The sequence below is a fragment of the Ambystoma mexicanum genome, chromosome 4p (genome assembly GCF_040938575.1).
Source record: "Ambystoma mexicanum isolate Mex_15411 chromosome 4p, UKY_AmexF1_1, whole genome shotgun sequence".
Taxonomy (NCBI): Eukaryota; Metazoa; Chordata; class Amphibia; order Caudata; family Ambystomatidae; genus Ambystoma; species Ambystoma mexicanum.
The window spans coordinates 993,645,098-993,660,814 of record NC_090927.1 but is presented as its reverse complement, the minus strand read 5'-3'; the positions used below and the strand labels follow the sequence as shown (position 1 = coordinate 993,660,814).

General features: G+C 44.8%; 1 protein-coding gene across 2 annotated transcripts in view; it reads left to right on the top strand.

Moving 5' to 3' along the window:
* The window catches only part of CRYBG1 (crystallin beta-gamma domain containing 1), a 1,845,005-nt gene that overhangs the window by 1,808,753 nt on the left and 20,535 nt on the right, over positions 1 to 15,717 (top strand). For both annotated transcript variants that reach the window (XM_069606577.1, XM_069606578.1), the window contains one exon: positions 2,660 to 2,825. In XM_069606577.1, the coding sequence (XP_069462678.1) occupies positions 2,660 to 2,825 (166 nt within the window). The remainder of the gene's footprint in view (positions 1 to 2,659; positions 2,826 to 15,717) is intronic.

Sequence of the window (15,717 nt, the reverse complement as noted above, 5' to 3'; positions counted from 1 at the left end):
GCTGAAACAAAAGCATGGGCTGGGTCACTATAGCCAGGATGAACTTCAAGCAGGAGCATACGAGGCATGGAAAACACTTGTCTTTGATATGTTCCATCCCTCTGATGATAAACCTCCATGAATCCCCCTCAAGCATTATGCCTTGTTTGCTTGACAGAATTGTGAACTAACCCCACCTCTGCTGTACCCCTTTTCATTCCACTTTGCTAACCACTCCCCTAACTAACCCACCCCCAGCACCCTCCCCTCCGTGCCCATCCCTGGGAACCCGAATCATGCCCCCTTGCGAAGCCCCATCGGTCCGCCCTGAATGAGAGCTCAGTTGTTAAGCACAGAAAATGTTGTGTTTTTAATTTTATTTATATCCCCCGTACTCCCCACCAGCACCCTATCCCCTGGGCACAAATGTGCACAGACTGGTTACCTAATATGGTTGGTTTGCCTGTATACTGGACCTGCCACTTTATCATTGTTTAACCACTGATGTTCTGTTATGTTTTTACCAAATGCCAATAAACGAAGTTTAAAATAAATCACAGATTTCAGCCCTATCTTGCTGCTATCAACGCCATGCTGCATCCATCGTAGCTCTCCCAACCCTGAGGTCTTCCTTATGTATAACCCTCCTGAACGTTCTTTTCCCATGAACACAGAGATTCCCTATCACCACACAGGTAACTGGTGCTTCAGATATGCATTAATCCGCAAGAAAGATTCTACATCTGCCTCTCTCTGTATCAAACCAACTGCTGCTCATCCCGACCTGTCTTTTTTATAGAACCCTGCACAGCGAGGCTAACATTATTAGCAGATGGGCGCGCTACAAGATCACTTTTTCTTTTTACCTTAGCTTACTTTTTGGGCTTTGTTGCCATGGGTGAGGATGCATGGGCTGGGTCTTCGGCCCTTTTGGGAAAAGATGGCCTGTACTTGCTATACTTGTGAGTTCACACCCTAACTGAAGGTGTGAACATTTTTTGTGACAGATTCACATTCCTTTTGTTTCACTTTAGTATGCTATGTGTGGTCAATCTTTGGTATTGGGATTGCATGTCAGGTCTTGTGATTATATGATGTTTGTGGTATGCTCGGGACCTTTGGGCTTCACGTGGTCTCATTTGTTTCTGGGCCTGTGCACTCCCTGTTCATATGTGGTGGAGTGTGTGTGGTGTTCATTTTGAATGGTGTACATGGAATGCATGGAGAACAAGCCTCTCTGCATTGTTTCTTCAGGCTCGAGGCCTGTGACAGCCCTCTCTGTATGTTGTGGAGTGTTTCTGTTATGTGAGTGTGCCAGTTAGTGGCGATGAGTATTATGGAGTCTTCGAACATATCCATGACTGTCTGATGAAAGGGAAGGAGACATTTTGGGTTCTGTCTTGCCTGTTCTGCTGGCTATCTGAATGAGGGTGGACTGTTGAAATTCAGTGTGCATGAGCAGTCACAGGGATGCTATGTGAGTCATTAGAATAGGTGTTCTATGTGTATGTCATTTGGACTGAGCTGTGTATGTCTGGGGTTGTCTTAATAAGTAGAAGAGTAACTGGAATCTAAGCATGCATCTGATGAATAACGACATATTCTTTTATATACTCCTTCCCAACTGCGTCATCTATGTGAAGACTGCATCTTTTAATATATCAGACTACAACTCGGAGGTCCACAAACGAGAAATATTCATTCAAGATATAATGCTTAACTCTGGTACATGGAGTGTTTGACCCTAGAGCACTTAGAAAGGGAAACGTGAATCGAGAAAGTCATGCAGACTAGTAACAGTGCATGATTGGACTTATAATATGAGTTTCTAAAGTACCCTATGAATGTCAGACTGACATGAAACATTGCACCCTAGAATACAGAGTGCAACATCCTGGACCAAATTAAGAAATGCTAAGCTTTCTAAGGAGCATGGTGGTACAGGGAGCAGATCCCTCAAATATCAGAGAAGAGGCCTCCATTGCCTGTTGGATACAGGTGTAAGAACTCCACATCTTTGAATGAGACACTGGAGATATGCCCATTCCATGTTGGATACTGGAGTGGGCACACCTTTGCATCTGAGAGGGACATTTGAGGGATTTCATTACATGTTTGATACAGAGGTCAGAAGTCCTCCAGCATCTGAGGAAAAAACATTTGAAAATGGCATTGTATACTTGTCAACATGAGTCAGAGAAATGGCATTGTATACTTGTCAACATGAGTCAGAGCTTCTCAAGCATCAAAGAAAGAGATAAATACAGACCAGTGAAAAGCCAATTCTCAAGGCCAGGGCCAACCCTCGCCACCTTACAAAAGGCTTTGTGTAGCTTCATTCTGAAGTGTGGTCTTTGTCAGATACAGTCAGTCACAGATTATAGCATCTTTTGGGCAACTTGCTCATCTTCCACAAGGGTGAGACAAAGGACAAAGTCAGTGTGTGGCTATACATTTAGTTGAGTAAGTTGTTCACAATCTTGATTGTAAATTATAAATGTGAAGTCTCAACCAGAGGCATTATTTCCTAATGTAAGTGGGTTCAAATGATTTTGTATTAAAAATGGGATTTATTCCAGAAACATAGTACATGAAAAAGTCCAAATTAAATGTTATATGTATGTCATGCCAAGCATGTAGCTCTGCTCCATTTATGATGAATTGTCTTTTCATTAAACAGATAGCTGAAGACTGCTGTGTGGCCGTTGCAGGAAGTTTGGTGACCGCAGGCTCAAAGTTGAGTCTGTCTCTGGAAGAAGACAAGAACGATACTCATTCCTGGAGTATTAGTCCCGAAGGCCAGATCCACATTAGGATGAAACCGAACCTCGTTTTAGACATCAAAGGTACACAAATAGACTGATGAACTCATCAGATATTTAGCATTATGGATATAGAAATAAATATAACTGATTATTTTGCAGACATGCACACACACACCTTCTCTGGCTACAATTAAAATTTACAGTTATTTCTACTCAGCAACATATGTGGTTTTCTTATTCTGAAAAGAAAATGGTATGCTCTTAATGAAGGATTTCTTCTACTGGAAATATTTTCCCACTCCTCTCATGAAAAGACCAAAATGCTATTCTGAGAGGACCAAGACACCTCTTCAATGGAACATATCTCTAATGCTGCGCAGACATGTAGTTCACCTAGTTGTAACAGGGCCTTCCCCCAGTACTCACCTTCCCTTTTCTACCTTCAATAATTGTACGGTCAAAATACAATCTCTATCAAAATGCAATCTCTATCAAAATCATCGTGTAAATCCACATACTCCTACGTCCTATCCCCTTTCCTCCATACTTATGGGACATTCCTCCGCCTTGTGGGACGAGACCGGAGCACTTTGTAAAAGCATCAAAATTTAGCAAAAATGTTAGTCCTTCCTCTCTTTTACGCGGGGTACTGCACGTGACCATAACCCCGCCCATCAGTCCTTTTCTCCGTTCGTTCGAGACTGGACGCACTTGCATCTGCAGAAGGTTTTTTCTTCCAATTTCCTCCTCTCTGGCTCTCGCTTGCGATCTCGTGATAGTCTGTGTATGCCTTTTCAGCTAGATTTCCCGAATTGTTCTTCCTGTCAGCGACGCTTCGCCAGGGCGGATCCCCATCCTCTTTGTCTATAGTGTTTGGGTCCTGACCACCGGTGGGACTCGTGTTTTTATTGCGATTCCCTTTCGGTCCGGGCACTTCAACGTTGGTTAGAGCGGTGGGAGGAGGTGTTTCAGCGCACTCCTCCTACGCATTTCCAATCCTTCATCGACAAGAAGAAGAAACGCCCAGTAAATTCTTTACTTTTTAGGGCACCCCGGCCGGGGGAACTCCTTTCCGGGGTCTTCCCGGTCTGGGAGGAGCGTCAAAGGCTCTGTTACTGGGGCTTGCCCTGAGGTGCCGCCTAGGCCTAAAAAGTGTACCGGAGTTTTCTCCGAGGGTCTCCGTAAGGGGCCTGTTGTCACCGGATCACAATCCAAGGCCCCTCCGGTGGGGGCTGTTTGTAGACCCAGTTGTACTGAGTCGTGGGATACCGGGGTGCGCCTCGAGGCCTCGGCTGGGCTTGTCGGAACCGGACAGTAGTTCGAGGCCTGCCGTGAAGAGGCTGCTACCGGACTTGGGTCCGAGGCCTCTTATTTAGAGGCTAAGGCGACCAACAGTTCTGAGAGGCATGTTAAGGCCTTGTCGGTGAAAGGTGTTCCTCATCATTCCCGCTCTTGCGGTGACCCCAGAACTGTTGAGAGGGCAAGGAGTGAGGTTTCGAACCGTAATTCCTCCTTTACCGGCAGTGCCGAGGCCCTTCCTACGAAGGCTAGTTTGGCTATTAGCATGTCACAAAAACATCCTAGGCCACACAGTACCGGCTCGGCAGAGGTTCCTTGTATTAAGGCTAAAATGAAGACCCCTAACCCACTTGTGGGGACCCCTGCCTCACTTCCACACGTGTTGCAGTTCTCCTCAGGTGCCGACAAAATGGCAGCCGTTCCAGCCAAGACCACGACGGCCATTTTGGATACAACTACACCATCGGTCTTAGGTGTAGGGGTTACTCTTTCAGGTGAACATCTGTTTTCTTGTGCACATCCGTTTCTTCCAGTTTACGATTGGAACGCTTGGATGCTTCTACCGCACAATGTCTCGCTGCCGGCGGCATCGGCGCCCTTGATTTATGTAGACAACAGTGGGGAAGGGCCCTCTTGGCGACCCTCCCCCCTGCGCCCTTGGAATTAGTCTCCTCATGAGAGGCCTCCTCCTGTCACGCCTAAATCGTCGGCGGAGGACGTCTTTTTTGGCAAGTTTCAGAAACGTATGCGTTCCGACCCCATGAAGGAGTACTTTAAGGGCCTGTTTAGGGAGATATGTCCGCCGGCACAAACGGTCCCGTCTACGCTGCCTGTGCCTCCGCCGGCGCTGCCTTTACCGGCTGGGCCTCCCCCAACTCTTCCTCTCCCGCCTCCATTGTCCTCAGTGGACAAGACGATTGTGGTGCCGGATGTGTCTCAACCTGATCCGGATCTATTGGATGATGTACAGGGCGATCAGGATGGCGAAGACCAGCCCCGCTCTATCAGAGCCTTTCACGACCATGTTCCAGTACCCGAGGCACCCGCTTCGCGGGAGGGCGTGCTTTCGGGGCGTTCACCTCGTCTCTTTCGGTGCGTACCGTCTTGTTCTTGCAGAAGGACGTTTGGGCCGAGGTCTGTTGAGTATGGGAGAAACCACACTCTGGACTGTTTGTCAATAAGAAAATTCACGCTCGCTACAGGCTTCATACTTCGGAAGAGGTGGCCTTAGCGTCTTGTCCACCCCCCTCCTCCACAATTATGGCTGCGGCCACTTTGCAATCCAGACCTGCGGCACCCTCCCCTAACCTTCTTGACTCCCTTGGGAGGAAGATTTTTTTTTGCTAACTCGGCCCTGCAATTGCGTCAGGCCAATGCAGAACTGGTGTTAGCGGGGGCAAATATGAAAATGTGGAAAGGTCTGTCGGAGTTTGAGGAATTCATCCCTGCTGAAAAGCTTGAGGACTTCAAGGCGGGTTTGTCGGATGCCAGGGTCCTGGCTCAGGATTTGCTGCAGGCGGTGGCTCATCACGTCGACACTTCAGCCCGAGGCCTTATGCTTGGAGTGGATACTTCTTGTCAGGCTTGGCTGCATGCCACCAAGTTCTCTAAGGAGGTGCAGGATAAGGTTTTGGATCTGCCCTTCGACGGCAAGGAGCTTTTTCATTCCACAACAGATGTGGAGCTGACCAAAACGAAGGATAGCACCCAGACCGCCAAGTCCTTGTCTGTCTTGGTGAAACCACCTTTTAGGACACAGAGGCCATTGTCACAGCCCCGGCCCTCCTCTGGCTTTAGGGGTTTTCTGGACCGAAAATTCCACAGAGGCGATACCCCTTAGGGAAATTCCCGCCAGAGGCAGCAACAGAGTCGATATTTCTCCCGCTCCTCAGCCGCTTCCTCAGGATCAGGTGGTGCCGCCACCGGAAAACCAGCCAAATGAGGGTTCTTTGCGCTCGCACGAGACCCCAGTGGGAGGACGTATTGCATCTCATTGGGAGGCGTGGCAGACCATTACCTGACCGGGGACAGAATGGCGGATCTGTTGGCCATGTGTCAGATGTTTGTGCAGTCGGAGAGCATGTTGGCCTGGTGGTTCCAGAGGCTTCTGGGCCTCATGGCCTCGTGCGTATTGGCTCTTCCTCTTGCTCGACTCAAGATGAGGCAGACTCAAATGGCTCTTCGGTGCTCTTGGCGTCAGGCGGTGGATCCGGACTCCAAGATGAGTTTGATTCCAGCTTCCATAAGAGCGGACCTGGTGTGGTGGTCGTCTCTCAGCAACCTGTCGGTGGATGCGGGGTTTCAAGACCCCGCCCCTATAGTGACGGTCACGACAGACTCCTCCTTCTTAGGGTGAGGTGCAACGTTGGATCTTCTTCAGGTCTCGGACCTTTGGTCGCCCCAGGACAAGCTCCTTCACATAAATCATCTGGAGCTTCTGACGATTTTCCTAGCGCTCAAGGCGTTCAGGCCGGTCATTACCGACAAGGTGGTCCGTATCCGCATGGACAATGTCGTGTCAATGTATTACATCATCAAGCAGGGGGGCACCAAGTCTCCTCCTCTTGTGGATCTGTCCATCCAGATTTGGGAATGGGCGGTTCGCCACGGTGTCTGGCTGGTAGCAGTACACATTCCGGGCCAGCTGAACGTCACAGCAGATGCCCTCAGTGGGCGGACAATGGTCAACTACAAGTGGGAATTGAAAGCCGAGATCCTCTCTCAGATATTCCTGTGTTGGGGCACTCCGGAAGTGGACCTTTTCGCAACATCGGCAAACAAGAAACTTCCTCTGTATGCCTCCAGAAATGGTCTGGGAGCCTCCTCTCTGGGGGATGCTCTCGGGATTCCTTGGCACAACATGAGGGCCTATGCTTTCCCGCCTCTACCTCTGATTCATCGGACGATTTGCAAGCTGAGGAACACGGTGAACTGTTCTCTTCTGCTCATAGCCCCGTGGTGGCCGGCCAGGTTCTGGTTCTCGGAACTTCAGCATCTGCCGGTGTGTGCACCGATCAGGCTACTGGTGAGTCCCGATCTGCTTCACCAGAGGGATCAGCAGCTGTGGTACCCCTCCCCACAATCATTCAGCTTGGCGGCGTGGTGCCTAAGTTCAAGTCTGTATAGCGTCTCAATCGGTCTGCTGATAACATGCGAATAATTCAGGCAGCCGGGAAGCCCTTGACGAGGTCTCTGTATAAGAGCAAATGGCTTCGGTTCTGTCATTGGTGCTTAGCCAAACAGCTGGACCCCAGGGGGGCTACTATTGACACGGTGCAGTCCTTCATATCTCACCTAGCAGAATCGGGCATTCGTGTTCTGTCATGCAGATCTTATCTTTCGGCGATGGGTGCCTACCTATCCACGGACCAGTGCTCTTATTCACTGTCAAATCCGGTGATTAGGAGGCACTTCGTGGGTTTGATGCATCTTTATCCTTCGGTTCGAAAACCGCACCCGACGTGGGATCTTAATGTGGTCCTTACGGCGTTGTGCCATGAACCATTCGAACCTATGGCCACGGTGGACGTTAAGCACCTTTCGTGGAAGGTGTCTTTTTTGGTTGCCGTTACTTCAGCAAGGCGTGTGAGTGAGCTCCAAGCTCTGTCGGTGGAGCATCCCTTCTTGGTTTTCCACAAGGATAAGGTGGTCCTACGGACGAATCCTTCTTTCCTGCCAAAGGTGGTCTCTGATTTCCATCTGAATCAGTCAATCTCCCTACCGGTCTTCTTTCCAAACCCAGCTTCAGAAGCGGAAAGGGTTCTGCATTGCTTGGATGTTAGAAGGGCTCTTAAGTTCTATCTGGACAGAACATCTGAATTTAGGAGCTCTTCTCAACTATTTGTGACCTTTGGTAACCCACAAGGTAGACAGGCTTCTAAGGCGACCATCTCGCGGCCTGTATTATGGAGTCTTACACTGTCCAAGGTCTGCTGCTTCCTAAAGGAATTAATGCGCACCTGGTGCGGGGCAAGGCAGTTGCTTTTCAGAAATATGTCCCCTGGGAGACCATCGCAAAGGCAGCTACATGGGCTTCCCCATCGGCTTTTTGTAAACATTATTGTCTAGACCTGAGCTCCAGATCTGATGCTCAGTTTGGCCAGGCTGTGCTGAAGAACCTTTTTCAATAAGGGATTTTCCATCCACCCATAGTTCCTGTGAGGAGTGCTTGGGAATCTCCCGTAAGTATGGAGGAAAGGGGACAGGACGTATGAGTGTAACCAGGTTACTCACCGTAGTGCCCACCTTACTCCTAGTCCATAGTCCCCTTTCCTCCATACGCCCACCCGCCGTCCCCTCTAATAAGGTTCCTCTATTTTTGCTTAAAGGTCTCTGACCTGGCGATAGAAAAGGACTGATGGGCGATGCGTGGGGCGGAGCTGAGATGGAAGGGGTTACAGCCGCGTGCAGTACCCCGCGTAAAAGAGAGGAAGGACAAAAACTTCTGCAAAATTTTGATGCTTTTACAAAGTGCTCTGGTCCCATCCCACAGGACGGAGTAATGTCCCATAAGTATGGAGGAAAGGGGACTATGGACTAGGAGTAAGGTGGTCACTACGGTGAGTAACCTGGTTATTCAAATACATGAAGGAAACTAAGGGGGGGATGAATCCAAATGTGAGAAATATAATCAACCAGAAGACAAAGCGATTTGCTTTTCATTACTATAACTAACAGAAACATTGATTGTATAAGCATAAGGTTGCTGTAACAGTGCCACAATGCCTCAGGGCAGTTTTGTGCGCTTTATGAATACAAATAAAAATAAAAATTGTAAAATAAACTCTTCCATTGATCTGGGGCCAACCATTTTAAGGCCCAGCTGGCTCATATTTCTGCTCCTCGAAGCATTGCTTCCCATAAATAACTCCCCCCTTCAACTTTTTAAAGAAAGATCTGAATGCATTTTGTATACAAAAAAATGACCAAAACAAGATTGGGTTTGTATGCGGTTGCTAAATATATTCACAAATCAATTATCATTTTCTCATAAAGCCCTTTCCTTTTCCCTAGTAGAGCTTTCCCCTACATGCCTTTCAAAACCCGATTGACTTATTTAAGATTCTCAAATACACTGTCTTCGTTCAACGAGCCAACCCCACCCTTTACTCAGCATCCAGTGGACCTTGCCCACTCATGCAAAGCATCATTAACCTGAGCCTCATTGAACTGGTTGTGCCACTTCTGTTTTCTAAGCAAATTATCAACTCTCTCTTGAAAAAGCCTTTGTTTGGTGTCCGCTGTGCTGGGAAATGTTTGACCAATTACAATTGTAACCACCTATTGGTAAACTACTGGAAAAGTGTGTAGTTGCTCAGCTGCAATTGTTCTAGATGCAAAATTCTGTCTTCTTTTCATTCAGGGATTCCTCCTAGGGATGGGATAGGAACAGAGAAATTGGAGTTTTGGGACAGTACATTGAGGGTGGTGAAGCAGATGTGCTGTAACAATTAAGTAATGCAAACAAGCAGAGGTGGGGGGGCATTACCGGTCAGGTAATGACATGGGCCACTGTTAGGATTGTGTTATTAGTACCCCGCATGTTGTACACATATTTGGTTCTCAAGTTGAGAAATGGCGTGTTTATAGTTTCTCAACTTGAGAAAAAACTACAAAACAAGATGGCTGCCATGGAACGGGAAGAGGAGAACTACATGTAGTCCCTTCTCGCTTTCCATTGCCGCCATTTCCCGGAAGGAGATGCGCCGGGAACACCAAGCGTTCCTGTCGCCAGTGAGGGAAAGAGGAGCGCAAGTTAGGTGGGGAGGGAGTGGGGGCGGGTTGGGAGTGTGGAAATTGGGGTTTGATTTGGTGGAAGGAGAGTATTGGGGCATGGGAGGTGCATTTACCTGATTCCCAGCAAGGGAAGATTGCAGCTTCCCACTCCAAGGAGACTCAGAGCGGGGGTTTTACTGTGTGGTAAAGCCACCATTTTGAGCTTTGATTGGCTGGGAGGCCGCCACCCCTGTGCCTCCTCAGCGGGTACTAATACATCTTTCGGCAGCCTTGTACACAGCAAACTATCTGATATATTTTTTTTAACAATATATTTTATTGGTTTTTTACAACAAAAGTTGGGTCAAATCAGAGTACAAGTGCATAATGTGAGACAACATCGATGACATAGGGCAATGCATTTGATGATTTTAGTATATTGCACATCTCCATTGTCAGGGTCGGTTGATAGTGAAGAGGTTAGGGGTTCAATGCTTCGTACACCATCTGGTGGTTGTCACACTATCCCCGGGAATTGTTCTGCATAGTCAAGAAAGGGGGCCCAGGTGTTGTAAAATCTCCCAATGACAACCAGTCGAGAGGCCGTTAGTTTCTCTTCCACTGCTGTGTCCTAGCATTTTGCCCACCACATGGTGATTGCCAGACTTTTAGGTTGCTTCCATAGCCAGGCGATAGTGATGTTAGCTGTAGTGAGAAGGTGGGTAATCAAGTCCGCCAAGTGTCCCTTGAGAGCGAACGTCCCCCCGCCCGTCTCGCCCAATAACACAATCCCCGGGTCCCTTTGTATTGTCAATCCCGTCATTAGCTTAATCTGGTTCAAAACCTCCCTCCAAAATAGCATCGAGTTTGGGCAAGACCATAACAGATGGAATAATGATCCTGTTACTGTACATCCTCTCCAACAAAGTGGAGACTGCCCGGATTGCATTTGTTCAGGATTTCGGTGGTGGCATTCCACCTATAACATACTTTCACAGCCCCCTTGTTATTCGTAACACACTTTGAGGTTTTGTGCATACGGGTCCAGATACTCCCCCATTCTTCCATTTCCAGTTCTCTCCCTAGGCCCCTCTCCCATTTTTATTATTGGAGGTGCGTAAATATTTGCCTCAAATATGCATGAGCAACCAAGGGTAGCGAGAGTGCCCAAACCAATTCAGGGTGGTTCGGTAGAGTACTCCCCCGAGAAACGTTTTTGAATAATGGATTAAAATGGTGCATTATACACTATGCACTCTGTGAAAAATTGTTTTAAAAGCCAGAAAGTTTGCTATCGGTTTTGTAGGGTAACACGTGCATTATTCTCATATTAGAACATACTCATGTTTTCTTTGTGCATAAGGCTAGTAAAGATACTATAAGAAAACATGTCCAAGCTGGCTCTGCCAATATTTGTCAGTACCTGCACATAAGAACATATTCCTGTTGGCTTAGCCATTGCCATTAACAATGCCATACCAAAATAAATGTCCTAAACGTAATAACACGTATGTTCATAGATGCCCAGTAATAATGCCATGACACATTAAGAAATGGCTGGACCATAACGCCAGTCAAGCGACGTAATAACACTTATCGTGCTTGCTTTATCATAGATACCCATTAAAAAATGTCATGATCCAGTGAGAAATAGCTGGACTGCCTACACCGAAATGTCAGTCTAGCCATGTAATAAAACTTCTGATGCATGATCAGTGGTGTTGTGTGGCTAGACTGGACGCCATTGCTGCAGCCATTCTGGTCATGTTTTCTGACTCTGACATGGCATTTTCACTAGGCATCATGGTTAAAGCAAATATGATAAGCAAAAATGTGTACTCAATCGATTCAACTTGGTTCCCGTCCGTCATTTAAACATAAGCATAATTTCAGTTCACCCATCCAAGATCTCAAAAGAGTGCTCTATCTCCTATAACTCACTCCACTGAGAGGACTATATTGAAGAGCAGATACAAGAATAAAATCAAGCAAATTCTAGCCATACAAAAACAAACTGATGTTGAGAAAATGCTCAATGCTCTAATGACAAAATCTGCAGGTGAGATTTGACGTTTAATTAACAATCCACCCTCAAATGCCCATAAAACTTTGTAATTAAATACAATAAGCAAATTTAAGTGGGGTAAGCATTTTTACGATCTCCTTATAAACCTAGCACAACATCACACCTGCTCTTCCCTTCCATTCCAGACCTCATAAAGTTTGAATTTGACACATTAGACATTCTAATGATAATAAAAAAGGTAAACCTGTCTAGAGCCCCAGACCCTAATAACCTAACTAATGCAATCCTGAAAGCCCACCCCGAGTCCTGGACTTCTGTTCTTGAACTAATATTGAAAAAAAGTCATACTGACCGGTAATATACCGCTGTCTTGGCAAGAAGCCATAATCATTCCGATATTTAAGAAAGGAGATTGGAATGACCCAATCATGACCCAATCAATTATAGGCCCATCACGCTTCTTGATGCCCGGGCAAGATCCTAGCCAGACTGATACTGCGTGAGTTCTTAAAATGGCCATTGGAGAGTAATCGACTTGACATACACCAATCGGGATTTGTATCAGAAATTGGCATTGCCCTAAACGTAATGTTATTATCGGCCATTAAGAAAGAAGCCGTTTTAAATAAGCAACCTTTTATAGCTTTAATAGATTTTAAACAGGCCTTTGATTCGGTGCCTCGCGAAATTTTATGGACCAAACTTTTTAATACTAACTGCCCTTTATACATTTATCTAATTCATTAATTTTAGGGAAACAGAATTATAAACTCACGACCAATGGATTATTATCACAGTCCATATGAGCAAACATTAGTCTCAAACAAGGATGTCCCCTCGCGTCAATTCTTTTTAACTTTTTTATTAATGACATCCATGTCATTTTTAAATCTGTTTGATCGTTCCCTCCGAGATTTGGCTTAATCGAGATACCTTATCGTCTTTATGCGGATGATCTAGTGATTCTAGATAGAACACCCATCGGACTGGAAAGAAAGCGGACAGCCCTAAGTTGCTATGCTGAAGCAAATAACCTTGTTATTAACACTGCTAAATCCAATATACTCATTTTTCATCACCGGCTACCCAAATCAGAATATAAATTTAACTGCCAACTCTCAAAAGTAGCAGTTGCACAAACTTTGCAATATAAATATCTTGGAGTGAACACCAATTTCCACCCTGCTGATCAGCCCTACAAAGCTGAACTCTGCAGTAGAATGCAACTCTTAGCAACACAAGGGAAAGTGATACAGCGAAAGCATGGAAAATTCTCAATCTTTCCGGCTATCATTTTTAACAAGCACAAAGTAGTCCCCATAATTACTTATTAAAGCCAGACAAAATCGTCCCCTAAATCTCCTAGGTGGGACATTCTGGAAGGTATCTACTGGAAAATCATCCTCCCTCTTCCACTGAATACTGAAATTGCCATCATTAGATTCGAGCTGGGACTCATCTCCCTCTCTGCGACGGTAATTTGGCTAATGTTGGCGACCTACAGAAAATGCCTTCTCTCATCAAGCGCCCCACACAATCTTTTTCTGGTACTTAAATCCCTGCTAGAATCCCAACTTTCTGGTGCTCTTCAATTATGGAAAAACTCCTGCTTAGCCTTGTTACAGAATGCTGATATTTCACTGCACCTGCTAATAAATAACCCTGAAAAAGCAAAAATTAAACTCTGGTTTTGGGACTGGAGATCCACTTGGGAGAAATGCAACACCTATGTCGCGTTCAAAGCAGGGGCATTTGTAATAAAATCTATGAAAGAATTAACTCAATATCTCGCCAAATTCCCAGATCGGGTCTACGCCAACACAATCCTTCGCTTTCGCTTTAACCTATGGCCGACCAAAGTTATAACAGAAGATCATACCAAATCAGGCAATCTACATATAGTCTGCAGGTTTTGTAAAATAGAAGAATTTCCAGAGACCACTCAGCATCTAATAACTGAATGCCACGCCATTGCAGACCTGAGGAAGCAATTTTTTTCATAAACACCTTAAACATATATCCCTACTGACAAAAGAAGAATTAACACAACCAAAATTACATTGAATATTGCCACTGTTCAATTTTTAAAATCTCTGAATCTCACTTCACTGAACAATCTTGAAGGGACTCATACTGACTGAGTGAGGACCTTGTCTTGTGTGTCTTCAAATTACAGTCTATCAAAAGAAACAGACTCATGAGTTCCGGATTAGACTCTGCATATAACTCATACTTTGTACTGAAATATTCTTATTCCTGATGGTTCTAAGATTTCAATGTTTTTTGTGAAATTGATCTTATGCAGTTCTTGCAAGTAACACTCCATAGGTGTGCAGCAAAGCAGAACCAAAACTTTCAACTCTATAGTCATAAGATTTTAGACACTGGACTATCTGAAGTGATTGTAACAAAATTAGAGCTAAACATCTCTCTTATGAAATGTTGCACACGTCAAATACCGCTATTGTTCATACCTCACTTTGTTTCGCTCTTACCGCACTCAATTTCTCCAAAGTGATTCGTACTGATTGATCATCCGTGTATGTCTATATACTTTTGCTTCAAACACATCTATGTATGCTCTGTTAATTAGACTTCACTTGTTATATTTGCCTTGTTTCAAATCTTTTGTTTGATGGTTTTAAGATTGTAGTTGTTCGATTATATATTGTTATTTTAAGGAAATGGGTTGTGAAATTTGTATTCTAAACCTGCTATATTTGATGGTTTTAAGATTTTAGTTGCAAGACTATTTATTGCTGATCATATGAAATTGACTGTATCTTCAAAAATATGATTTGCTCTAAAGAAAGCCATGCAGGTTTGGCTAATTAGACTTCACATGCCGTATCTCTCTTGTTTCCAACAGACTTCATTTGATGGCTTTCAGATTTCAATTGACAGATTTTTTTTATTCTTGTTCTAAAGAAATTGACTTAAAAAAAATCAATTTCATGATTTTAACTTTGCTTTGTAACATGTTCATCATTTGTGTTTGCACCACATTGTAATGCTCCATTGAAAAAGTTAAAAATTTCAACTAAAACAATAAATAAAGTTCAATCAGAATATCATCTGCATACCATAGTTTTAAACTGTAAACATATTTAACAACGCAGTGGAAATAACTCCCTCCACCCCCCGCCCCCGCCCGCTCAAGTCTCTATTTGCCCAAGAAATACAGGCCAAAAACCTTTTTTACCAACTAAAATATATTTGTTAGACATCAATTACTTATTCTGGAAACCAAGTTGGCAGCCCGCCTAGTTAACTCTAAGAGTTTAATGTGCATCTCCTAACTCTGAGACTACCGCAGTCAATTCTATTACATTATCCACGTCAAGTTATCACTCTTCATTCGTTACTTTTACCCCCACATCCTCCCCTCTCCCTACAAATGATATCTAACAAAGACAAATATCCTCTGACCCATTGTATTCTTGAACATTAGGGCATATTGCAGGCTCTTTATTCGCAATAAAACACTCACCCCAAAAGTGGCCATTGTTAAGAGAAAGGAATTAAAGGAAAAGTTAGTTCACTTTCATACTAACTCCATGGGAGTACATAAAGGTGAAAATATAAACCAAGAGATTGACACTCTCTATTCCCTGCATCGTCTGACCTCTAACCATGTCATCCATGCTCATTTTTCATTCATTTGGCGTTTTTGTACGACCCCAGACTTAAACACTTCACTTTTGGTATAGCAGTTGCTGAAACCTAGCTGCGCTAGAGGAGTCTGGTGCGGTCAAGCATTTTTTTTTTTTACAGCTTTCAATGTGAAAGGGCCTGCAATAGGAATGACTCTAGTGATTTGCCACACACTAATAAATAAAAATGTAGTTTCTACGTAGTAATTTACATTTAACTTTCCAATGCCTTATGAATTTCATTTGCATATATCCTCTATTATAATTCTGTTTCCCTTAA